Source organism: Malus sylvestris, chromosome 8 (assembly GCF_916048215.2).
Source record: "Malus sylvestris chromosome 8, drMalSylv7.2, whole genome shotgun sequence".
NCBI classification, from domain to species: domain Eukaryota; kingdom Viridiplantae; phylum Streptophyta; class Magnoliopsida; order Rosales; family Rosaceae; genus Malus; species Malus sylvestris.
The window spans coordinates 3750720-3777365 of record NC_062267.1 but is presented as its reverse complement, the minus strand read 5'-3'; the positions used below and the strand labels follow the sequence as shown (position 1 = coordinate 3777365).

The 26646-nt window shown below is 40.2% G+C and overlaps 3 protein-coding genes and 1 pseudogene across 3 annotated transcripts; 2 read left to right on the top strand and 2 right to left on the bottom strand.

Annotated features, from left to right (window-relative positions):
• Positions 1 to 1143: 1143 nt before the first annotated feature.
• On the bottom strand, positions 1144 to 2495 carry LOC126632560 (zinc finger protein CONSTANS-LIKE 4-like). The gene is made up of 2 exons (XM_050302984.1): positions 1693 to 2495; positions 1144 to 1609 (listed from the first exon to the last, which is right to left on the bottom strand). The coding sequence occupies exons 1-2, from the start codon at positions 2389 to 2391 to the stop codon at positions 1319 to 1321; spliced, it is 990 nt and encodes a 329-aa protein (XP_050158941.1). The 5' UTR covers positions 2392 to 2495; the 3' UTR covers positions 1144 to 1318.
• Positions 2496 to 7752: 5257 nt separating this feature from the next.
• On the top strand, positions 7753 to 9347 carry LOC126632551 (ACT domain-containing protein ACR9-like; annotated as a pseudogene).
• A 5628-nt stretch (positions 9348 to 14975) lies between these two features.
• Positions 14976 to 16787, top strand: LOC126632566 (protein BOLA4, chloroplastic/mitochondrial-like). The gene is made up of 2 exons (XM_050302990.1): positions 14976 to 15099; positions 16044 to 16787. The coding sequence occupies exon 2, from the start codon at positions 16129 to 16131 to the stop codon at positions 16603 to 16605; it is 477 nt and encodes a 158-aa protein (XP_050158947.1). The 5' UTR covers positions 14976 to 15099; positions 16044 to 16128; the 3' UTR covers positions 16606 to 16787.
• An 8169-nt stretch (positions 16788 to 24956) lies between these two features.
• On the bottom strand, positions 24957 to 25865 carry LOC126632565 (protein GLUTAMINE DUMPER 5-like). The gene has a single exon (XM_050302989.1). The coding sequence runs from the start codon at positions 25768 to 25770 to the stop codon at positions 25183 to 25185; it is 588 nt and encodes a 195-aa protein (XP_050158946.1). The 5' UTR covers positions 25771 to 25865; the 3' UTR covers positions 24957 to 25182.
• Positions 25866 to 26646: the final 781 nt, after the last annotated feature.

Here is a 26646-nt window from a genome sequence, read left to right as displayed (position 1 = left end):
GGCAGAGAATCCAAGTCCATTGAAATTAGCTGTAACATATCCAATTTCATTCAAGTATCATTACCAATTTACCAAGGCGGGCATGTTATATATTTATAACATTAGGAATTAATTTTCTTCAGTGTTATATATTTATATACAGTCTACAATTGAGTGAGTGGTAATAAAAAAACCAAAAACTCAACAAAACTGTAGACAGTACGGAAATGTAATTTTCATTTTAATAAAATAAGTTGAATAAATATATAAACTCACAGTACTTCCGTTGTATAATATAGACTCATAGTACTCCCGTTGAATAGATATATTGATTGTCGTATGAAATATTGTGCTACTAATTGAGCAACTGAGTTTTGGGTTTTATATACAACGGGAGTACTACGAGTCTATATATTTATTCAACTTATTTTATTTTAAGAGTTATGGAGTATGGTGTGCATAAGTTTCTTCATCTCGGAGAGGATCACATTAGTGTTCGGTCAAAAAGACCCATTAGGTGGGATCATGAAGAGGTAGCCGCAGTCAGAACGTAGTCTTGCGAGTATGAATTCCGTATCGAAAAAATAAGAGACATTTTATGTGTTCATAAATAATTGAATTGCATTTTATGTGGTCAGTTAATTTTAAGATGAAACTTCAATTTTTTAAATACGAGTTGGGTCGTTGTAAGGATGCGTGCGGAACTTCCACCTTACTTAAGATGATAAGATCGAGAAAAATCAAAGCCTATGCATTTGCTTATATATTTTCAACACACTGTTACATTATTTCCAACCAATAATACAATAACATTGATTTTTATTTTCATAGTACTTATTAATTTAAAAAATCGCCACACAAATTCCGTACGATAATTAGGTGAGTCTCTCACGGCTCAATCAAATGGGACCCAGAAAACATTGTTCACCTGCTCTCCGACCTTAATGGAAGACGCTAGAAATCACTATGAACAAAAGAAATAATTAACAATTAAATAAGTAAAGCATGTGGGCTTTAGCAAATTAAGGTTGCCTAATATAATAAATTAATAGTTTAATGGTTGCCTAATATAGTAAATTAATAGTTTAATGTCCCTAATATAGTAAATTAATCCTAATGCTAATCACCAAAACCAATAGCAATCCAGATTCTGATACGACCCAATACCAAATTAAAATTTCATTACTGCAGAAGAAAAACTTGGTACAAAATCGTCGGCCAAGATTCCATGGATCGTACAGTACACCGGATCTCGACCGATATTTACACCCACAGCCGATTTCCCGGGGAAAAAAAACGAAATTACAAAGCTTGATTACCGGTTAATTACATTATTAACCTAAAACGACGGAACGACGCCGTAGCGGCACATCCGCTCGGCTTCGATCTCCACCTCCGTGCGCTTCGCGAACCTGCCTTTGATTCGCGGCCGAGTTTCCGCGTACGCTTTTCTCGAAGCGTACCGTATCGTCTTCTCGAACTTTCGGTTCTTCCGCTTCTCTCTGTACCTCAGCACCCTCGCCACGCGATCCACGGACGAGAGCTGGACCGCCGGTTGCGATGTCTCCACAGCAGCGGTCACCGCGTTGCCATCCGGCACGACGCTGATGTCCATCGACGACGATGATACCTGAGGCGCAAAGCAGAGGATCAGATATTGAATGCAAAATTTTCTTAGGATCTGTTTGGTAACGGAGAAAATTGAGGACTTACACTCTGGCTCAGACACCGAGCGTGGTGGTAGCCGTAGACGAAGGGCTTGGAGCCGGCGGAGAAGTCGAGTTCGAAGCTCTGGTCGTTAACCAGCAGAGGCTGCATGTTCTTGCTCTGCACCGGAACGACGCCGTCCGCGCCGCAGCTGTTCTGCTCCTGAGCTTCTTCAAGTTTCGGATCCACATGCCCGTAGTCCAGATCCAGATACGGATCCATTTCCTGGAACAAGTACTGCCCCGAGTTCAGATCTGGATTCTCCATCGCCTTGGGGTTCGGGAGCAGCCACGAGGCGGCCTCGGCCTCCTCCCTGCTCACCTCGGTCTCTCCGTCCACGTCGGACAAGTAACGGTCGTCGAGGAAGTTGACGACAGATTTGACGACGGGGACCGAGTCTGCAGCCGAGTTCACGGAATCGTAAAACGGCGTGACAGGGACTCGATCGTGGCGACTGCTGAGAGGGTTGGCGGAGTGGATGTCGCGGTCACAGGTGACGCAGAGGGCGGCGTCGTCGGCCTTGCAGGTGACGTGAGCTGGAGCTTGCTCGCAGACCTCGCAGAGCCAGACGCGGGGGTGGCGGGAGGCGAGCTTGTTGGCCGCGTGGATCTTGGAGTCGCAGTTGACGCAGAGGAAGGCGGAGTCGGCGCGGCAGAACAGAGTCGCCGTCGCCGATTGGCAAGAGTCGCAGAGCTTCGATGCCATGACCGAAATCTGCTGCAATGTAATAGTTTTCGTAAATAGCACTCACTCTTGTCACTCACACACAAAGACTCTCTCTCTCTTCTCTCTTTCTCTCCTTCTCTCTCCTTTTGTGCGTTTGGATTCAGTGTGTGGTGCCTATCCTGTGGGCCCTGGATATCTAGGTAAGGACCAATGAGGGGGCGATACGTGGGCGAAGCTTAGCCATAAGGTGGGGTCAACGGTACATGGTCTGCATTGGCTTCCGAGTTTCCTTTGCTTCACCTTTTTCGCAGTGTCGTGATAGCGTGGGTAGTTGAGGGGCCCACAATAATGGTGGGTCGGTGGCCCACGCGTTGCTCGAGTTTGAGCTCAAAAAGTCGGTGTTCAATGGAATAGCCATACGCTGTGGGAGATGATTGTCTGCCATCCCATCTCATGTCTTTTTCATCTTCTTTTATTTGCCTAGTAACAGTTAAGATATGTTAATATTTTATATTTTTATTATTTTTTATCTTATTATTTTTATAAAAAATTAATATAAAATATTGATGTGACCACATAAAATATGAGGGGATGAGATGGGGAAAGCAGACAATCCATCTCCTACTTTTATTTATATGGTAACAGTTAAGACATGTTAATATTTTATATTCTTATTATTTTTATAAAAAATTAATATAAAATATTGATGTGATCATATAAAATATGAGGGGATGAGATGGGGAAAGCAGACAATCCATCTCCTACGCTGTGTATGTAGGAAGAAGAAGATCGACTGTCTTGTAGGTTATGTATTTTTGACCATTGATGTATGTGGATTAATTTGTATCAATCGCTTCAAATTAATGACGCGCCAACTTGCGCGTGAAAAATTGACCCTAAGAGTTAATTCAACTGATTGTGAGAGGAGAGGTGTATTATTTATAGAGTAACGTTATTCCTACTATATTTGTATATAATTTTAGATGGCATCTAATGTGGACAGCCACATCATTTGAAAATTTTGTAAAACCAAAAGAAATGAATGAGAAAGATTTTTCATATACCAAAATCATCATTTAATTAACTAATTTTTCTTAATTATTAGTTTATTAAATAATGAACTAAATTTTAAAATCTAATTAATTCAAATAATGTGACTGTCCACGTCAAATGTTGTAGACATCGAAATTTCGGTAAATAAATGTTGACCGATAAATCAAAGTGTCAACGCTTATGTATTACATAAATTTTACACGTAGCGTGTGATTTAACGAAAATTGAAATGAGTTGGAAAAGTCATCAAATAGGACACGTGTCAACACCTAGCAGAAACGACTTATTTCATCTGGAATATTATATTCAAAATTAGGTCTTGGAAAATTCTATAAATACAAGCCCAATTTCATTCATTTGGGAAACCAATTGAGATTACACCTTGAAGCTCTGAAGCTCTGAAACTCCGAAGCTCTCAAACATCCAAGTTCCCGAAGAATCAAGAAAGCCTTCTTCGTTCTTCGTTCATCGTTCTTCCAAGATCAAGCCCCGACGGCCCTTGAAGAAAGTGTTCATCATTCATCACCCGTTCATCCTAAGATCAAGCCCCAACGGCCCTTTGGATCAACAACAGCAACAAATCCACACATCCAACTGTTCTTCAAGATCAAGCCCAAAAGCCCTTGAAGATCCGTTCATTCATCAACCTTCAAGATCAAGCCCAAAAGCCCTTGAAGAAACGCTCATCCTCAAGATCAAACCCCAACGGCTCCTTGAAGACCCGCTCAAAATCCACCTTCAAAGATCAAGCCCACGACCCTTGAAGAACGTTCATCCTTAGATCAAGCCCAACGGCCCTTTGGATCAATCGCACATCCACAAATACACACCTTACGGAGATCGAATCAAAGGATCAAAATAGAGAGAGATTGTAACCCAAAACCATCAAACACAAATATTTGTTTGTGCACGTTGTTCTTGTCTCTTTCGTTTCAGGAATTTTCCGTGTTCATAAATTGGCACGCCCGGTAGGACAATCTCTACCTCTCATCTCTTTCTCCGTTCAAGGAATCCAAGCACACCTCAAAGTCAATGGCATCAAGCAAGGGACAAGCCGTTCTTGCAACCACTGAGGGAAGGATCCTAAGCACTTCTGCCGCAAACGGACAATCCATTGGCGCCACAACCGCTCCTCAACATGCCACTTCAAAACTGGTGCCGCTAAAAGAGCAAGGGGAGCATCCAAGGTGTGAGTCTGTCATCAACCTGACCTCGCTGGGGGCACCGAAGCATGATGCTGAGGCACATAAGATGACATTTCAAAGCAGCCAACGACGTTCTTCATCAGCATCCTGGATGTCTAAAGGAAAGTCACGTCTATTGGTCGCACAAGTCATGACTATCGGCGTTACCTCCGTTGAAGAACAACTGGCTCAGATGAACGAAGCAATCGCAAGGCTAATCCGAACTGTGGAAGAAAAAGACTTGCAAATCGCTGCACTCGTCAGCCGACTGAAGCCACAGGACGACGATAACCCTAACCCAGAAGATGAGCCTCATGTGGAGAAAAATGATGCGAAGCCGGAGCCAGACCAAGCAGCGGCACTCATGGGATCTCTTTCTATCCAGCAGCTGCAAGAGATGATCACCAACACCATCAAGGCACAGTACGAAGGGAGCTCAAATACCTCCGGGTTGTACTCAAAGCCGTATTCAAAGAAGATCGACGCCTTAAGGATGCCGAGGGGTTATCAACCACCAAAGTTCATGCAATTTGATGGAAAGGGAAACCCGAAACAGCACGTTGCCCACTTCGTTGAAACTTGCAACAACGCGGGGACGGATGGAGATTACCTCGCCAAGCAGTTTGTGCGCTCGCTGAAAGGAAACGCCTTTGAGTGGTACACGGATCTGGAGCCTGAGTCCATCAACAGTTGGGAGCAATTAGAGCGGGAATTCCTCAACCGCTTCTATAGTACCCGCCGCACTGTGAGCATGCTAGAGCTAACGAGCACAAAGCAGTGGAAGGACGAGCCAGTCATTAACTACATCAACAGATGGCGCACTCTAAGCCTCGACTGTAAAGACAGGCTCTCGGAAACCTCTTCAATCGAGATGTGCATCCAAGGCATGCAATGGGGTTTGCAATACATCCTTCAAGGCATTAAACCGCGGACCTTCGAGGAATTGGCCACTCGCGCCCATGACATGGAGTTGAGCATCGCCCATCATGGAAAGAAGGAACCGATCGCCGACTACAAGAACGACAAAGTTTTTGGGATAAAGGTGGAAAAGGCCACATGGAAACCCACCAAGGAAGCGATGACGGTCAACACAGCTCCCGTCAAAATCTCCACACGAGGCAAGGCGATTCAAACCGAAGCTTTTCGTGATCAAGAGATGCGTAGACGCACTTTGAAGGAGCTTGAGGAGAAGATTTATCCATTCCCCGACTCTGATGTAGTTGCCATGCTGGATGACCTGTTGGACAAGAAGGTGATCAGTTTGCCTGAGTGCAGACGGCCGGAAGAGATGAATCGTACCGACAACCCAAGATACTGTAAATTCCACCGCTTCATCAGTCATCCAACGAAAAAGTGCTTCGTACTGAAAGATCTCATCCTGAAGCTAGCACAGCAAGGGGAAATCGAGCTTGACCTCGAAGACACGGTGGCGGCACACACTACTACTATCGTGTTTGAATCACTCGATCCTGTGCATCTCCGAAGCATGCATGATCATTCCCGTCAATGTTCAAGTCACATGGCACCTCCTACACAACCATCACCGGGGGCAAGCAACCAAGATGCATCTACTGGTGATAAGAAAAGGGTGGACATCGGTGACCTACAAAAAAATGAGGAAGCCAAGACCACAAGCCACAAGGCCAAAAGAGGAGCCTAAACCCGCCCCTCGAACCTCAGTCTTCGAAAGGCTGAATTATTCAAAACCTAGAATTGCAGCACTTGATCGCATCAGTGGTCGAGACCAAAATCCCGTCTTCAAAAGGCTTGAGACGCCAACACCGCAAAGATCAGTCTTTGAAAGGTTATCAAAACCCAAGAAACAAAGCGGCACAGCTAGATCTCCTCCGCAACGGTCGGCTTTGGACAGACTTGAAGAAACTAAGAAGCCTTCTAGAAACAGGAAGACAACGCCAAAGGGAGAGAAGCTCGACAGTCTAGCAGGAAAAGACGATGTTCAAAGCTTGATTCCTTCAAGGATGAAGCGCCAAGCAACTCTAGAAGTCGACACAAAAGGACCACTGAAGGTAAGGAGGCGCACCATCATCTACACCGGCCAATTTTCACGGCAACAAACCCAAGAGGACCGCACTGAAGAGAAGGCCCAAGAAGACAAAGAAGACGAAATCCTGGAAAAAGACGTCACGTCTGGCTCTGTCAACTCAAAATTTTCACCTCAATCGCTGGGGGCATGCTCCAAAAACATGCCAGTCAAGCCGAGTGAAGTTGAAGGATGGAATTATGTCACTCCGAAGAAATTGCACAAGAAGCATATGTCTTCTCCACAAGCTCACCAATGGGAAAGGGGGCAACACAGCTCCTATTCACCTCTAGAACAATGTGAAAGTGTTGGAGATAATGAAACTTTGACACGAAGATCATCCATCCCCATCACGATGCGTGACATCTTCCCAGAAGACTTCTTCAACTACTCAGTTAAGGCTCCTTGCTACGAAGAGTGCGAGGAACGACTCTCTCAGATCGCTTGACGAACAAATGCTCCTTGCCTGCACGAGCCTAAACTGCATGGCACTAAGCTCCTGGTCTGCACGAGCATAAAAGGCGACAAACCAAATGCTCCTTGTTCGCACGAGCCTAAACTGCACGAACCAACGCTCCTGGTCTGCACGAGCATAAAAGGCAACACCAAAAGCTCCTTGTCCGCACGAGCCTAAACTGCAAGACACAATGCTCCTGGTCTGCACAAGCATAAAAGGCAACACCAATGCTCCTGGTCTGCACGAGCATAAAAGGCAACACCAACGCTTCTTGCCTGCACGAGCTGAAACTGCAACACGGCACCAAATGCTCCTTGCCTGCATGAGTTAAAAATGCAAACGGCACAAAAAGAAAATACCAAAAAAAAATAATAATATATATATATGTATGTATTCGAACTACGTTAAGACTTGATCTCTTCTTTGGAAGGGTACGTAGGCAGCTTGAATATTCAATTTCGAGTTCAGTCACATCAAAATAAAAATAAGGGTTTTATTAATGAAAGTCAATTTCATTACAAAAAAAAAAAAAAAAAAAAAACTACAGCTTAAAAAAATAATATATATATATATATATATATAGCCTTAGAAGCAGGTCAAAACACATCTGCAATTCCAATAGACCCAGGCCCACAAGCCCACGTTCCTTGTCAACGAAAAGGGGACGCCACAACCTCGCCTATGCCATCTCCCGAAGGCCAACGATTCACAGGGGTAGAATCGTAAAAACAAGGAGTCAGCCATGGGCATTCCCTGCGACGACGTCGTCGTGATCCAGCCGGGGGAGACCCCCGACGAGCCCTCCGTCCTCACCCTCAACTGCCCCGACAAGGCCGGCCTCGGCTGCGACCTCTGCAGAATCATCCTCCAGTCTGGCCTTTCCATTACGAAAGCAGATTTCTCGACGGATGGAAGGTGGTGCTATATAGTGTTGTGGGTCGTCCCCCACCACCAATCCCTGAAGGTCGATTGGAAGAGCTTGAAGGATCGGCTCTCCTCTGCGTGCCCGTCGTCGTGCTTCTTCTCGTTTTACGTCAATCAAATCTCCGACGTCCCCACGCCCTCTCTGGTCTATCTGTTGAAGTTTTGGTGCCACAACCAGAGAGGCTCACTCCACGATGTTACCAAAGTGCTATGTGAGCTTGAAATTGTGATTCAGAGAGTGAAAGTGATGCCGACCTCGGATGGCAGAGTTTTGGACCTCTTCTTCATCACGGATTGCTTGGAGTTGTTACACACAAAATAGAGGAGAGACGATATATGTGAGCATCTGATGGCTGCTTTAGGAGAGTATTGCATCACCTGTGAGCTTAAGTTGCCTGGGCCTGAGTATGAAAGTCTGCAGGGGAATTCTTCTCTTCCACCAGCCCTTGCTGACGAATTGTTTAGCTATCAGCTGAAGGATGAGAAAGCTTATCCAAAAGCGCTCACCCGAAATATGAGAACGGTGAAAAAAAAAAAGACCAGTATTACAGTGGATAATTCATTGAGCCCTGTTCATACGGTGCTGCGGATACAGTGTGTTGACCGGAAGGCCCTCTTTTATGACATTATGAGGACTTCCAAGGACTGCAATATTCAGGTTGCCTATGGTAGATCATCACCTGTGAAAGGCTTCTGAAATTTGGACCTATTTATTCAGCAGACAAATGGAACAAAGATTGAAGCAGTGACAAGAATACTATGGATAAAGTCTACAAATCCAGAGGCTAAAGTTCTTGTTTTCTCAAGCTGGCATGATGTGCTCGATGTATTGGAGCATGCCTTCACTGCTAATGACATTACGCATGTTCGGATGAAAGGAGGAAGGAAATCACAAGTTGCCATTAGCGAATTTAAAGGCGAAAAGATAAGTGCAAAAGGAAATCACAAGATACGTGGACAGAAAAAGCAAAGATCTTTCCAAGTGTTACTGCTCCTGATTCAACATGGAGCTAACGGCCTCAATCTTCTGGAAACGAAGCATGTTGTTCTTGTCGAGCCGCTTCTTAATCCATCAGTAGCAGCACAGGCGATCAGTCGGGTCCACCGAATCGGACAGAAAAGCAGAACCATAGCCCATCTTCTTCTCTCTCTCATCATCGAAGGTATGCATGGCCTCCACCCGTGCCTTATAGCCACCTGGACATGTAGGTTGAGAACCAGCAGCAGCAGTGACGGATGCACACGCCTTACAACCACCTCAAGCTCCAGCTACTTCTCTCCATCCCCTGCTGGGTATCGCTACTGCCTTCATCTCCTCGCTGCTCGATATGCTTGAAGTCGGGGAGGCAGCGTCAAAATTCATCAGACACCACCTTCTCGGCGAGTTCTCACCAGTAAAGAGCTGCGCCATCAGGTCCAGTTTATCAGCATCATTCGCACGAGGAAGCATAATCTCGATACCACCTACAAGGCGGACCCGACCCGAAATGGAGAGAAGCACTCCGGTGAGGAAACCCCACAAACCCAGCGCATGGCAGGGACAAATCAGCGCACCCCGCCACCTTCGACACCGTCGTGATGGACGCTGAGCTGAAGAGTAAAACCCGGTCCGATCCTCATAGATCTGAAATTGCCATGGCTACCGTTTCGGCTCCCGCCAGCTACAAGCTCGTCTTCCTGGGGGGATCAGTCCGTCGGGAGTGAACGTTGGGATAGCGGTCCAAGCTGATTGGGAAAATCGCGAATTCATCTCCCACATTTCTCTCCTTCAATCGCCGCCAGATCTTCCATAGCCTCCTGTTTGAGATCCTCATCTCCGAAAGTGTTCCAAGGGTTAATGTCTTGGGCTTGGGTTCGAAGGTTGGTGTGCTTCCGTTGCTCTGCTACTGCCTTTGAATGTGATCCACCGCAGCGCCTGGCCCCCTCGACTTCGTCCTTCCCTGCAAGTTTCTTCGTGCTCCTCTGTGCTCCTCCTCCTCCGTCTCTTGCCTCGCAGCTGCCACCAACTTCAAAGACCGCCGTCAAACGACTAGCCGGCCGATAAGCTCTTCCTCAAACTCGAGCTCCGCTGCCTGCAAATTTCTCTACCCATCATCAACATTTATACAAAAAAGATATATTAAAAAAATAGGATGGTGGAGCAAAGCAAAGTGGTGCATCTGGCACCACGTGAAAAAAAAAGGAATGGTGGATCAAAGATGGGGTACAGCCCCATGGCAGATCAAAAGTTTCTGGTGGTGCATGGGCACCATGTGCGGAAGAAAAAAAAAATTTTAAATAATAAAAAAATGATGGAACTTGGTGCATCCAGCACCAAAAGAAAAACAAAAAAAAAACAAAAAAAAAACAAAAAAATTAAAATAAAAAACAAATGCATAGAGAGAAATAGAAGGTCCATTTTATTTATTTTTCTGGAAATTTTACATAAATTTGCATTATACATAAATTAAAAAAAAAAAAAAAATCAAATCAAATTTACAAGAGGGGACGAATCAAGATCTTAGAAGTGCAAGAAGGGAGTTTTCACAAGTAAAATTCAAGTGTGCTTTGAAACGAACAGCGTGCCTCTATAAAAAATCAGCACTCGACGGGACTTCAGAGATCGAAGATGCGAGCTCAGAATTCGAAGAGGCCATTCAAAAAATCGAAGAGGCAAGCTCAGAAATCGGAGAAGCATCTTGCTTTTCCAGACGCGTCGGTACCCATCACACGCAAACTCAACTTTGCGTAAATCACGGGTAATTTGTCGAAGCGTCGATCCCAGATATCGAAGAGGCGCCAGTCTTTTTCAACCACGTCAGCACCCATCACACGCAAACTCAACTTTGCGTAAATCACGGGTAATTTGTCGAAGCGCCGATCCCAGTTATCGAAGAGGCGCCAGTCTTTTTCAGCCGCGTCAACACCTGTCACATGCACACTCAGCTTGGCGGAAATTACGGACAATTTGTCGAAGATTTCTGATAAAGAAGAAAGCACGTGAAGCCATATAGATCAATCACGCATTGGTTGCCGACACGAGTGAAAGAATAGTACCTCTACAGGTATCAAAGAACTTCCTATAATTGTCTACCTTCGCCTTCCATAGCAAGGCAGACATACAAAGCCTTTCTTCATCTCCAAAAAAAAAAAAATGCTTTCCCAACGAAGCCTCTCGAGTCATTCAATGTTCCTTATTCCTTGGGGTACCTCCGCAAGCCAATGACTCCAAAGCAAAAGTATCTCATATCACCAGGGTAGAAAGCAAGAATATCTCATATCATGCGTTCTCCCTGTCATTTCCTTTGTCCTTGTTCTTACATACAAAGACAAGGATAAAGAAAACAATATGCCGGAACTTCCACTCAAACTCGGGTAAGGAACCGACTGCTTGGAACCCTTCCCTGATTGCCTACCTAGCACTGCTCTCAAGTACTCGTTTCCCACTGCTGCTGTACTTCCAAAGAAGCTGCCACATCTGCCTGGAGAACAGATAAGGCAAGTGAAAATGATACCTTGCAGCATGTGGAGACAAGGTGCAAAAGGAACAAGCAGAGAAGAATGCAGTCTGCACAGTCAACTCAGCAGAAGGAGTCCGAGCTGAAGAACTCGAGAAGCTGCCATATCTGCATGAAGAAACAAGCAGAGAAGAATGCAGCATGCACAGTCAACTCGGCAAAAAGAGTCTGAGATGAAGAACTCGTTTTGACCCTCAAATTCTTGGGTCGACTTACTAGGCGTTGTGGGCTGCACGTGCCGATTCACCACCCTTGAATCAAATCCTTAAAGATCAAGTCACCAACTGGAAGAAGAGCCCATCAATCTTGAAGATCATACCGCTGACCAAACTGCTCAGGTGTGAATTAGAAAGATTGAACAAAACAACAAGTCGTCACCTTCACCTCGTGCCTGCTTGCCATATGTTCGAGTCAACCTTCAAGAATCAAGCCTCAACGGCCCTTGAAGAAGCTTTCAGCCAAATTCAAAATCAAGCCTCGACGGCCCTGGAAGAAATCACAAGTCTGATTCAAGATTAAGTGTCTACCACCCTTGAATCAAAACCTAGTTCAAGAATAAGCTGTGGAAAATCAACAATTGGAGGAATCTAGAAAATCCTTCAACCCAGTTCAAGATCAAAGCTGTGGAAAGTCAACAAGCGCAACAAAATACGTGTCGATTCACCCACTACAAAAGCCAAAGATCATCTGCCACATAAAGCTCCTTATGGTCCAATTTCAACCTTCAAGATCAAGCATCGACGGCCCTTGAAGAAATTTCAAACAAAAGTTCAAGAACAAGCCTCAACGGCCCTTGAAGAAATCTCAAGCCCAATTCAAGATCAAGCCTCAACGGCCCTTGAAGAAATCTCCAGCCCAATTCAAGATCAAGCCTCGACGGCCCTTGGATCGACATCTACATTAAGGGACTTCAAAACGCATCTCCTACACGTGACAAGCACATGTATACGACGCGCCTTGAAGTGGGGGCATTTGTAGACATCGAAATTTTGGTAAATAAATGTTGACCGATAAATCAAAGTGTCAACGCTTATGTATTACATAAATTTTACACGTAGCGTGTGACTCAACGAAAATTGAAATGAGTTGGAAAAGTCATCAAATAGGACACGTGTCAACACCTAGCAGAAACAACTTATTTCATCTGGAATATTATATTCAAAATTAGGTCTTGGAAAATTCTATAAATACAAGCCCAATTTCATTCATTTGGGAAACCAATTGAGATTACACCTTGAAGCTCTGAAGCTCTGAAACTCCGAAGCTCTCAAACATCCAAGTTCCCGAAGAATTAAGAAAGCCTTCTTCGTTCTTCGTTCATCGTTCTTCCAAGATCAAGCCCCGACGGCCCTTGGATCAACAATCACCAACTCAAGATCAAGCCCCGACGGCCCTTGAAGAAAGTGTTCATCATTCATCACCCGTTCATCCTAAGATCAAGCCCCAACGGCCCTTTGGATCAACAACAGCAACAAATCCACACATCCAACTGTTCTTCAAGATCAAGCCCAAAAGCCCTTGAAGATCCGTTCATTCATCAACCTTCAAGATCAAGCCCAAAAGCCCTTGAAGAAACGCTCATCCTCAAGATCAAGCCCCAACGGCTCCTTGAAGACCCGCTCAAAATCCACCTTCAAAGATCAAGCCCACGACCCTTGAAGAACGTTCATCCTTAGATCAAGCCCAACGACCCTTTGGATCAATCGCACATCCACAAATACACACCTTACGAAGATCGAATCAGATGATCAAAATAGAGAGAGATTGTAACCCAAAACCATCAAACACAAATATTTGTTTGTGCACGTTGTTCTTGTCTCTTTCGTTTCAGGAATTTTCCGTGTTCACAAATGTCATCTAAGATGGTATGAAAATATAATACAAAAACATGGTATGAATAACATTACTCTATTTATAGGCCGAAGACACCACTATTACTAGTAAGCAAATCACTAAAACCTATTGTGTCAATCACTACGGAGTTGTCTAGTATTTGTGATAAACTCTATAAGTCTGTATTTCTGAAATTGAACTATTTAGTATCTCTAACCCGTCGAGAGTACACTCGTGTAATTCTCATGTTCAATTGTCGCGTGATCTACAGTTGTATGAGAATGTTGAGTACGACTCTAGTCGTATGGGCACACCCTAACTACCACGGGTAGATAGCAAAAATAACAGATGAACACCTCAACTATCGGGTACATAGCAAATAACAAATGATTTGCCATACATGGAAAAAATGTTACTAATAATGCACATACAATTCGAAAAGATTTATTATGTATGTCGGCATATATTTCAAATCAGAGGATTTGGTGCTATCGCGGTGCATGCACATGAGCAACACGTTTTAAAAAACGATTTCTGTCAATTTTTCTTCTCTTATAATCACAGTCACCAAAATTCATTTAAAACGATCAAATGATTTTAGATTATTTTAAGAAAATTTTTACGAAACACTTTAGATCATGTTCACTTTAACGAAAAACCATTTTTTTACCTTAAAAAGTCAATTTTGGTACTATTACTCACAACATCTTTTTGTCATTTTCGTTTTCAAGTCATTTTCATTAGTTTTCCTTTAGTTTAATGGGTAATGCTAAGAATACCAAAATTACAAATTAAATGATGTAGTTGTAGTATTAATTAAGTGTCTATTAACGTGATTTTTCTAATTAGTGACACATAATTTGCTTTAAAAATTTAATCTTTTTAGCATTATTCTATTTTAATAGAAGCATTACGTGATACTAGTCATTTATGTATTATTATTTTTAGACACATGCGATAGTTATTTTACACTAAAATGAGTGGAAAAAAAATTGATTTTGGGAGGTAAGAGGTTGAAAAGGAAGACAATAATCATCATGTCAATCCACCACTTACAGTCATTTAAGTATTATTAATAGATGACGTTATTAATATGTAAGACTTCGTATTCATTATTTTCAATAAATAAATTCAAATATGACTTTTAACTGATCTCATCACGCTACGTATTATTATCCGAAATCACAATCTCATCTCGGTTCATATTCTCTTACCTTTTGTTTTTTGTTGCATTTTTGTATTTTTTATGATTTTTAAACTATTTTTAACTGAATTAATATGAACCGTTGGATGACATTTTTAAACTCTTTTTTTTGTTGCATTTATGTTTTTATTTTATTTTTTATTTTTTGAACAAACGATATTATATATATATATATTATGGGGGAGTGGACGAGCTTAGCTTCATAATGGGTTAACAATAATATGGTTTAAATTCCTTTTTGGCGAAAATTGAACCTAAAACCTCTTATTTACAAGTGAAGAGGAATACTACTAGATCATAATACTAGTTGGCATATGTGGAAGCATATGTTTTAGATGACGTGGTTATTGACTGTACCGTCGGATTTGTACCTAAAGAAAATTAAACAGCTCAGATCAAATTGCTAGTAAATATTCTATTATTCTTTTTAAATTTACATAATTACCCTTGAAAATCCCTAACGAACCTTTTTCCCCTCATTCGTTCCTCTTGTTTGCTCTGCCGCTCCGTTCCTCCCAACCTCTCTCTCTCATTGAGAGTATTCAAACCGCGAGGTCAGTAAATTTCTCTGACTCTGTAAATAAAACCTACGAATTGCTGTAAAGTTTACATATTTTAACCTCTGCTGTGGAATTTCCTTTTGATTTTAGTGTTTTACGGCTTCAATAGCGGATTGCTTTTGCTGGGTTTACTCAAGATTTAATTGAATATGGTTAAATAGGTTAATCACTGGATTTGGTAGTGTGAGTTTTGAAGATTAATGTGAATTTAGTTGAAGGATTCAGCATCACATGGTAAATGATAATTTCATTTGGTACAGGCTTATAGCTAATAATAGAGGGTTCGTTTGGAAGTATATTTAAAATGACTCCAAGCACTGTTGATGAAAGTGCTTTTGGAACCAATCTTAGTTAAAATGCAAGTGAATCCTTGTAGAAACACTTCAAGTGCTATTGGAACCTAGAAATAATTTCACCAAAACACTTTTAGTTATTTTAAAAGCACTTCCAAGTGAGCCAAAATTTGGACCCTTTTGCAACTTGTTGGAGATTGTGTAGTTTAAGGGCAGTTTGGAAGTGCTTCTCTTGAAAGCACTTATGCCAAATGCTAAAAGAAGCCCTTATAGTTGGTTATCTAAAAGCGCTTTTAAGCATTCTAAAAGCAGTTCGAAACAGATTATAAGGTGATTGTTTGGGAATGCTTCTGTAGGAAACCTGCTCATAAGCGCTTAAGAGCTTGTATTATAAACATGTTGACTTTCGTATTAAAATTCCAAGTGCTTCTTCAAAAAGAGATTATGGGTAAAAGCACTTTTATGTTTTTCTGCCAAACATAGTTAGAAGCGCTTTCAGAAGCAATCAGCAATCCCAGTATGGTTTAATATTGACTGTTATTCGAACTTGCAGGGAGTAATGTTCATATAAAATTGGTTTAGCAAAACTTGATGTTATATGATTTATTCTTTCCATTTTTAATTTGCACCATCATATTTGTGTAGGTGCCCAATTGTTGCATAAGAACGGAGTGCAACCATACGTAGCTTAGAGATTTAGGGTTACAAGTAGAAGTGTAGAAAGGGAAAAATGGCGGTGAAGTCAATGATGGTGCGTCCATATGTGTTATCAGCCTCCTGCTTCCTTAGTCGAGCTCTACCATCCTTATTTTCTCAACCAAGGCAAACACAGTTGGTATTGCTGCACCATAGAGCAATCAGCAATGAAAACAGGAGGAATATGAGACTGGAATATGGTGGTGTGAGGAGATTCAGTCCTCGATCCTCGAGCGTGGGCAATGCTGGCTCCATCGACTCCCCCCTCATAGAGTCCATGAAGAAAAAGATCAAGGAGGAGCTAAATGCTGAATCCGTTAGCGTAGAAGATCTGAGTGGGGATGGCCGACATGTGGTCATTGATGTTGTCTCCTCGTCGTTCGAGGGACAGTCGGCTGTAAATAGGCAGAGGATGGTGTACAAAGCCATATGGGAGGAGCTTCAGAACACAGTTCATGCAGTTGATCAGATGACTACCAAAACCCCGGATGAAGTTTCTGGTAAGAAGTGATGAAAGCGTTTGTTGACGAAGTTTAATTGTTGCGTTTGTTAGTTAGTGGGTGGATTGTTTTGGTGAATAAGATTTTATCTTAAATCCACTGTGTCCGGGTTCAAACTCTCCCCTCCCCTTAGTCTAGTGCAAAAACATTGTTGCATTTGCTATGCATCCTCGAATAAGGTTATTTTTTTTAATTGTTTGGGTGCAACCATTTCTTTGGACATAAGCGATATTCTAAATCTTTGCAGCAACATGTATATTTCGAGCATTTTTAACAGGGATAGGAGCATTCGAGTAGTTTCGTGCCTCTCCTCGAAGTGCACAGAATCACGAAACAATTTAGAAAATGCAAAAAATAGAGAACGAACCCGATATTAAGAAGAGATTAAATGTTAACATACCATTAGAGAAGAACAGCAGGAACACTGTCAGCAGAGGGAAGAAACACCTCATCTGTGTCTTTCAGAACAAATGCTATATTAAGCTCTCTTTTCTTTGTGGTAGCTAGTGTTTAAATTATCGGTGTCGATGGAGATTTCGATATAAATTTAAATATCGTCTGCTTTGGATGAAAATGATGAAAATTTAAAATGAAACTTTGGAGAATGTCAAGAACTATAATTTTTCTGATATTTAACCATAATGTCGGAAATAGCAATGAAATATGTTGATTTTAGCAGAATTATTAAAAGAGTTTCTCCGTTACTTCGTTATGCAGTGAAGTTTAGACGTCAGCCTCCCTCTTCGTTCTATATCTTTTTTTAATATTTCTACTGAAATATCGATAACACAAATGGACTTGGATTGTCTCCCCTCTCATTTCGGTGCCCTCCTCATGCCCTCTTGTTTGTGTGGTCACGGTTAAGTCATGTCAACATTTTATATTACTATTTTTTTTTGTTTTATTATTTTTATAAAAAAATAATATAAAATGTTGACGTGTCTTAACCGTGATCACACAAAACAGGAGGGCACGGGAATGGCACCGAAATGGGAGGGCAAACAATCCAAGTCCAACACAAATATGTGTGATTGGGCTAATACCTCTTTTTGCGTCCTGTTGAGGCCAAGCCTAAAAAAGTATTCCCATTTATTTATGCATCCTCTCAATATCATATGAGAGTAACTCAGTATTACAGTCGAGTGATATTTTTCTTTGCTTATAATCTGCAAGTGAGAGATCTTAAATTTGAATTTCGTTGAAGGTGGTTCAAACCAATTTATTCGCCCACCCAATAGCGTAAATATACCATTATATTTATTAAAATAAAAAAAAATCACACGAGCAAGCTATTGAGTTGAGTTTTATTCATTGATAAGTCGAAATAGCATTATTCACATAATCATTTACTCTATCAGCTCTTAGTTTCTACTTGATCGATCACTTCCTCGGTCGATGATGGAGAAATATACCTTGCATCTTTGCAACAACATGTATGTTCATCGATGCATCCACCGCTGATACTTGTGCGACCCATGCTCACGCAGGTTAAGACACATTCCTCTTTTGAGCAACCCTCCAGAGGGATGGGATGGGCTTGGAGCATGAAACCCCTCCTTGCAATGTACCTAATCTGCAAACAAGAACATGTTAAAACGAGATTAAACATGTAATTAAATAACATAATTTCTCTCAAACGGATAACGGAATTTCGAAAGGTAGTGTCTCTGTCGTCCCTAGACTTGAATTTGAAATACATTTTTCGTGAATTAAAGTAGTTTGGAGTATAATCATCGACGAAACGAAGATAAGAGAATTTACCATTAGAGAAAACCAAGAGGAGGACTATAAGCAAGGGGAAGAAAGCTTGCCCCTTCATCTTTGTCTTTGTCAATGTGCACCCTCGCCCATACAATTGCCCAATAACTTTCTTCCTCCGACTTCTTTTCAAGAGTGCTACACTGTTCTTCGTTTTATACCCAAAAAAGCGTGATTAACGTCATTTCACACTGTCAGTCTTTTTTGGAAACTCATTCAATATTTTTGTAACTGCCAAGTGTAATTGGATTTTTTTGAGTATGACTTTTTTTACTTATGCAATTTTTGGATTTCGAATTAGTGGCATTAAATTGTGCTTCCATTTAATGAGATTGCTATATAGATTTGCTACCTAATAAGAAATGTATGTTTGTTTTCTTAGACGAGCATTCGAAATCCTGAATTTGGGGCTCGTTTGGAAGTGTTTTAAAATGACTAAAAATAGAGAAAATATTTTTAGGGTTCCAAAAGCACTTAAAGTGCTTTTTGCAAGAACTACTAATTATAGGCTTCTTGTAAGAAGCTTGTAAGAAGCATTTCAAGTCTTTTTCTATGATTCACTTGTATTTTTACTACAAATTGGTTCCAAGAATATTTTTATAAAAAATGCTTTCAGTTATTTTAAAAACATTTTCAAACGAACTCTTAATCATTTTCTCTCGATATCACTTTTTTATTTTGAGAGTGTGAAGAGAAATGCAATTACACGAGCATCTCCAATGACCACAGTGAGATGTTAAATGCTTTGAAATGGGTGTTTTATATTTTTTTTTCTTGACTGGAAAGCTCTTCAATGGACATAATATAAAATTTCTTTTTTCCACCTTCAGAGAATGGACTCCGTCATTTAAAGGAAAAGTGAAATAGAATTTTAAATTTACATCTCCCTCGTTGGAGTAGAATTCATAATTTTATATACTAAAAATGTAAAATAAAATAAAAATATGGTTTTTCTTTGTAATCCACTAGTATATCGCACTCATAAAGTGTGTGAATTTTTTTTTACTTTGGTTGTTAAAATTGAAAGAGAGAGGAAGAGAGAAAGAGAGAGGAAGAGAGAAAGAGAGAGAGAGAGAACGTGGGAGTGAGGAGAGAGGGTAACTAGTTTTGTTTTCGGTTCCTAATTTTGCGTCATTGTCGCTCAATGATATTTGAACTCAAGACGTTGAGATGAAACTCAGCATCATTAGAACTTCTTGTGCTCCAAACACATGCCTTCCCTATTTTTGAAAAAAATGCGTGGGGAAGAAAGGCAAAGAAAGATAAATGATCCTTCTTAATCAGTACAATACGCCACTAATTAAAAAAATTAAAATGGGAAGACAAGAACAAAAACCTCTAACATCAACTAGTTAGTTATGTTTTAATTTTAAATCTCACCAAAACTAATAAATCTCATCAAAAATTTACATTTCCGGATCAAAAACATAAAAAATTTAGGGCAAAAAACTGTTTACTACCCTCAAGTTTCATGGTTTTCAACATTTAGTACATCAATTTTTTTTCATCCCAGAGTCATACCTAAAGTGTAAATTTTGGGACAGTCTCATACATCCGTTAGTCAAACTGTTAAGTCTCCCGTTAACTGTGATGTGGCGCCCATGTGGACAATGACTGGGCGCCACGTGTCATTAAAAATATAATAAACTATTAAAATAATTAATTAATTAAAAGTTTTTTTTAAAAAAAAATCCCCATATCCCTTTGTCTTCCCTACCCCGACCCCCCTCCCTTCTCCATCTGCACATCTATCCTTCCCCCATCCCCTCCGCCCCCTTCATCCCATCCACCCCCTTCATCTTCTCCATCCGAGCACCCCCATCACCCACCCCTTGCCTACCTGAGCCACCCTTTCTCCATCCACTCCTCCCTCTAGCACTTGCTGCAACCCCCACCTTCTCTTCTCTCCTCTGCAACCACCCACTCTCCCTCCCTCTCTTCTCTCATCTAAAACCCACACCAACCACCCTCCCTCCATCCCGTCCTCTCTCTCTGATTTCCTCACCGGAGCTCCACCCTCCTTACGCCACCCCCAGAGCCATCTCTGTACGCTCCCTCTCTTTTTCTCTCTCTCTCTACGATTTGAATTTTTGGATTTGGATTGATTGATTGACTGATTGGTTGTTTGATTGAGATTTGGTTGGTTGGTTGTTGTTCTTGAATCTCTGCAGCTAGGCGAGATTTCTGTGGAAGAGAGGGTCGTCGTGCTTCCATCCGAGGACAAGGGACTTGTCGAGTTCCTGGACCTCGACGGAGTGGACGGCTGAGTTCTTGGATGTGCAGAGGGAGTGGACGGGACTAGGCCTATGCAGAGGGAACGGGAGAAAGAACGAAAGGGAATATGGGGAGGGGAAGGATGGATGTGTAGAGGGAAAAGGGATGGGGGGTCGGGGTGGGGAAGACAATGGGGATCTGGGGTTTTTTTTTTTTTACTTTCATTTTATTAATTTCATTTTATTAATTATTTTTAAAAATTTTAATGACACGTGGCACCCAATCATTGTCCACGTGGGTGCCACATCATCATTTAACAGCAAAGTTAACAGTTTGACTAACGGATGTATGATACTGTCCCAAAATTAACACTTTAGGTATGACTCTGGGATGAAAAAAAATTGATGTATTAAATGTTGAAAACCATGAAACTTGAGAATAGTAAACAGTCTTTTGCCCAAAAATTTACATCTCTTCGGCTGAGTCTCCGATTCATCATATGAGAGTAACTCAGCACTAAAGTCGAGTGATATTTTTCTTCACTTATAACCTGTAACTAAGAGGTTTTAAGTTTGAATCTCGTTGATGACAGTTCGAACAATTCGCCCCCCAATTGCATAAATATACCTTTGTATTTAAATAAAATAAAATAAAAAACACATGAGCAAGCTTTTGAGCCGAATTTTATTCATTGATAATTCGAAATAACATTTTAGACATAATCATTTACTCTATCAGCTCTTAGTTTCTACCTTATCGATTACTTCCTCGATCAATGATGGAGAAAAATACATTATTCTATGCAACAACATGTATGTTCATCGATACAGCAACCGTTGATACTTACGCCAATTAGTCTAACGCATTCCAAGACACATTCCTCTTTTGAGCAACCCTCGAGAGGGATGGACTTGGAGCATGATTGTTCTGCCTCTCCTTGCAATGTACCTAATCCGCAAACAAGAAAATGTTAAAACGTGGTTAAACACATAATTAATTAATGTAATTTCTCTCAAACAGATGACGGGATTTCAAAAATGCAGTGCGTCTGTTGTCCTTGAACTTGAATTTGGAATACATTTTTTCATAAATTAAAGTAGTTTGGAGTATAATCGTGTACGAAACGAAGATAGGAGAATTCTATTTACCATTAGAGAAAACCAAGAGGAGGACTATAAGCAGAGAGAAGAAAGCCTGCCCCTTCATCTTTGTCTTTGTCAATGTAGCATTCAAGAGTGCTACATTATTCTTCCTTATATACCCAGAAAAAGGTGATAACATCATTTCACACTGTCAGTCTTTTTTGGAAACGCATTTAATATTTTTGTAACTGCCAATTGTAACTGGATTTTTTTGAGTTTGACTTTTTTTTACTGTTGCAATTTTTGGAATCGAATTTTAGTGGCAATAAATTGTGCTTGCTTTTAATGAGATTGCTATATAGATTTAGTACCTAATAAGAAATGTACATTTATTTTCTTAGACGAGCATTCAAAATTTTGAATTTGGGGCTTATTTAGAAATGCTTTAAAATGATTGAAAGTAGATAAAATATTTTTGGGTTCCAAAACATTTAAAATATTTTTTGCAATAATCATTAGTTGTGTGCTCCTTATAAGAAGCATTTCAAGTCATTTTTTAAGATTCAATTTTATTTTTACTAAAAATTGGTTCAAAAAATATTTTTATAAAAAACGCTTTCAACCATTTTAAAAATACTTTCGAACGAGCTCTTAATCATTTTCTGCCAATACTGTTTTTTTATATTCTGAGAGTGCGAAGAGAATTACAATTAGACGAGCATCTGATTTCAAATGCTTTGAAATGGGTTTTTTTATATTTTTTTTCTTGATTGGAAAGCTCTTCGTTGGATATAATATAAAAAATTTTATCTTGGTTGAAAAATATAAATTACACTTTCAGAGAGTGGACTCCGTCATTTAAAGAAAAAGTGAAATAAAATTTTAAAATCACATCTCCCTGGTTGAAGTAAAATTCATAATTATATATTCTAAAAATGTAAATAAAAAAATTTCTTTTCTTTGTAATCCATATTCTAAGAGCTAATTTTGCATCCACCAATTTCAAGTAAAATTCAGTTTGATAAAAATTAAAAAAAATTAAAAAAAATCCAAGTCGAGGGACGAATTTTGTATTCGGGTCGGGCCTAATGTGATTTCTTTCTAATAGCCCAATTGGGCTACTGGTTTTTATTTGTTGGTCCGGCCCTCTACCTACTTAATGGACCACACTCCAGTAAGAATATTGTACCTGCACGCCTACAGTTACAAATGTACACCTGACTTCTGTGAACTGTGTGAACTGTAATCTGTAATCACGATATCATGATTAATGAGGGGACGCGCCTTCGCGTGACGCCGCGCCGGACAATTCAACGGCTCGTGCCTACGCGTAGCTTTCCAATGGACCCGAACCCAATCAGACACTTACGCGTGTATCTCTCTCATGCCTCCCAAGAATGTAGCCAAGTCTGACCTCAGCTTTCTCGCTCTCCAGTCTGAATGCCCCCATCCAACTTGTCAAACGCAGCCTTGCAGTCTTACTACAACATGCGTTCACTTAAGAACTTCTTCAGAAGAGACGTCAAATTCATCAGAAGATCGTTGATTTGATAATTTGATATATTATTAATATTTGTTTTTCTTCGTCTGATATGTTAAAATTTATTGTTTTATTTATATTTTTTTAAACAAAAATAATAAAAATTAAGTTTTTGTTAGTTTAAAAATAATAAAATAATAATTAAATATGCTAACATTTAATGTAAGGCTAGTGGAATGTATTTGGAAATAGCAAATACCATATTTAAAGGCAGCTTCAAATTTGATATCTCTTTGTCCATATCATCTTAACCTTTTTTCCATGTCAGCTTTGACATCTTAGTTGAAGTAATTGGTACGTCGTTTGTTACAGTTATATGTCTATGTAACATTTTTGACATTTCATTTGGAGATGGTCTTAGAAGATTTCCATGTGAGTTGTGGAGTTCTTTTATGCAGTTATTGACCTTAGAAATTACAAAACTTACGTGGGGTGCAGGTCGAACAATTGGTGAGTTTTGTAAATGCGGTTGTACCAACTTATGACCGAGCTTGGTCGAACGAGTAAAATGGATGTGGTGGTGTGGTGTAGAGTGCGTTGATGACTTCTGCACTGAGCGACAACGACTGAGTAAGGAGCATTCTCGGCCTAGAGTTTTAGTATATGAAGACAAGGCTATTCAATTCACTACTAAGTTCAAGATTGTTTGCATTAGGTTCGACAAGTTAGTATTTTTATCAGAGGTGTGAGAAAGTTTCACGTAGAGCAAGGTTTTGTGCAGCACATTTGCGTTTATGTGTTAAGTTGAATGACCCTCTCTATGCTGCAATTTTGTGATGATCAAGTCTGCTTAGTTGTAAAATTCTGATATATTCCAATTTCTAGGCATATTCTTTAAACATACTCAGATTTGTTCTCGCCCGAAACTTTATCACCATCAAGTCTCGTCGTCTTCAACTAAGACTCTGAATCTAGATAGATTATGCGATTAATTCAACCTTTATCCGGAAGCCAATCATGATCCTTAATATTTCTCTCATCCAACAACTTATAGTATATGGGCCAAGTCAAGCAAAATCGGGTCCAAACATTAACGTGACCGAAAATGTGAATTTCAGGCCCAACATAAATACAAGGAATTCCTTCATGCCTAACATATGCATAAGGGTTAGTAGCGTGCAGAAGATTCCTTGAGGTTCAAGTAAACAAAAACTTTGATCCATGATTTTTCCAGGTTAGCACAGTTCGTTTTAACTATTTAGGTCGAACAAAGCCAACCTTAAAATTTCTAGGCATCGAATTAGGAGTTGGGAGGTGTACCATTTTTTCATTAATAACTTATGTAACGGGAATGTAATGTATCAGTATTTTTGATTATTTACAAAATATTATATGTGCATGATAGACTTGAGAAATCGGTGCTTAGATGTTCTAGTTGCACTCATTCTGAGAACTTCTTCATTTTTTGCTTTATTCCTTTTCCTATTATATATTTTTTTCTTTATACAACATTTTATACCAATTTCATTCCCATAATGTTTGAGTTAGTGGTATTCAAAGCGAAGATTTAAATAATATGGTTTCGATGGGTAACTAGTTTTGTTTTATGTTCCTAATTTTGTGCCATTGTTGCTCATGATATTTGAACTCAAGATGTCAAGATGAAACTCAACATCATTAGAACTTCTTGTGCTCCAAACCCATACCTTTCCTATGTTTGAAAAAATGCGTGGGGAAGAAAGGCAAAGAAAGATAAATGATCCTTCTTAATTAGTACAATACGCCACTAATTAAGAAATTAATATGGGAAGACAAGAACAAAAACCTCTAACATCAACTAGTTAATTATATTTTAATGTTAAATCTCATCAAAACTAATAAATCTCATCAAAAATTTACATTTTCGGATCAAAAACATAAAAATTCCCCAAAAACCCCACCAGAAAAAAGAAAAAACGACAACATAGGAGACCGAAAAAAGAAAGAACAAAGCACTCTTTCTCTCTCTCTCTCGTAAACATGCCAAAACTGAAACAGAGCAAGCTGAGTTGAGCTCACTGGTTTTCATGTTGGACTTCTTCTTGTAATCTCCTCGGCTGAGTCTCCGATTCATCGTCTCGGTTTCGAATATTTTCGGGTTCTTCGTGATCATGGGACCCCGTTTCCTCTTTCACTTTTTCAGAAATCTCCTCGTTCTCTCCGTCTTTACTCATGCCCTGACCGTCCACCACCTTCTCATCGCCGCCGCCGAAAGAAGCAGCTTTCGAGCAAACCGAAACCGGCGTGGCTAAGAAAGTGGGGTTCTCATTCCCCGCCATGATAACCAAAATCTTCTCCTCGAACACCTTCACTGGTTTATTCGACCTGTCGCCTTTCTCGTCGTCGCCGCTCTCCAAGTCACCCTCGCCGCCTTCTCTGTCCTCCAGCCGACTCGAAAGCTTCCAGTAAGAGCATGCCAGGATCAACAGAGCAAAAGCAATCAGACACAACATCGCCGCCAGGCCTCCGAAGAGGTAGGGCACCGGAGAATGCCACGGCGAGCGCTGCTGCTGCCCCATGGTTGTAGGAGTTGGCGGCAGTGATGATTCCAGTGGGGATTTCGTTGCCGGAATTGCAGTAGAGAAGGCAATTACAGTTCTCATATTTTTGTTTTTAATTGGAGTTTTGGAAATTAGGAAGGTTTTTGAGTAGATGTAAAGAAGGTGAGGAAATTTGAGCTAATGAAAACGGAGGTGGTGAGTTACGGTATTTATAGCGGAGGTAAAGTATGTGTTTCTACTCCTCCAATGGTGTCACGGATTAATGGCCTTTTTTGGTTGTGTGTACTTCACGGTTGGATCATGCCGATGGAGCATTAAGGGTTTATGGGTCTAAAAAATATAGGGAATTTTAACGAAAAACTCTTGGTACTGTTTACTTTAATGAAAAATCACATTTTTACACTAAAAAATCAATCATGATACTATTCACTTTACCCTTTATTTTGCCCTTTGTTAAAACTCAAAATTTTCAAGCCTTTTTCATTAGTTTTCTTAAAAATATATGAACTAATGGTTCTTGGGGCCAAGATATGGATATATATTGGGTGGTGCTATCGATACTCTTTTTTACCTCTTACACAACATTCTTTATTTTCAGCTGTTGAACGGAATAAATTGAAGAAGATCCAAGGACATTTATTAACGTTTTCTTGTCATATTTAGTAGTAAAATATTTAAATTCATTAGATTGTGAGTTTAAATACTCTAAATTATTGATCAAAATAAAACTTTGCCATGATGTGTGGTTCAGATTCATTATCTAAAAATTGAATGCACAAGAGTCTGACGATGGAACAATACTATTAGATGACCATTTTAACCATTTTATTTATTTGGAAGTTTAAATTGTAACAATTTTATTAAGATATCCATCGATGTAAAGCTATATAATACTCGTTTTAGGTACTTTTAAATTGACTGAAAACAATTTTGGTGAATTGTTTTTGTGTTCCAAAAGCACTTTAAGTGTTTTCTACA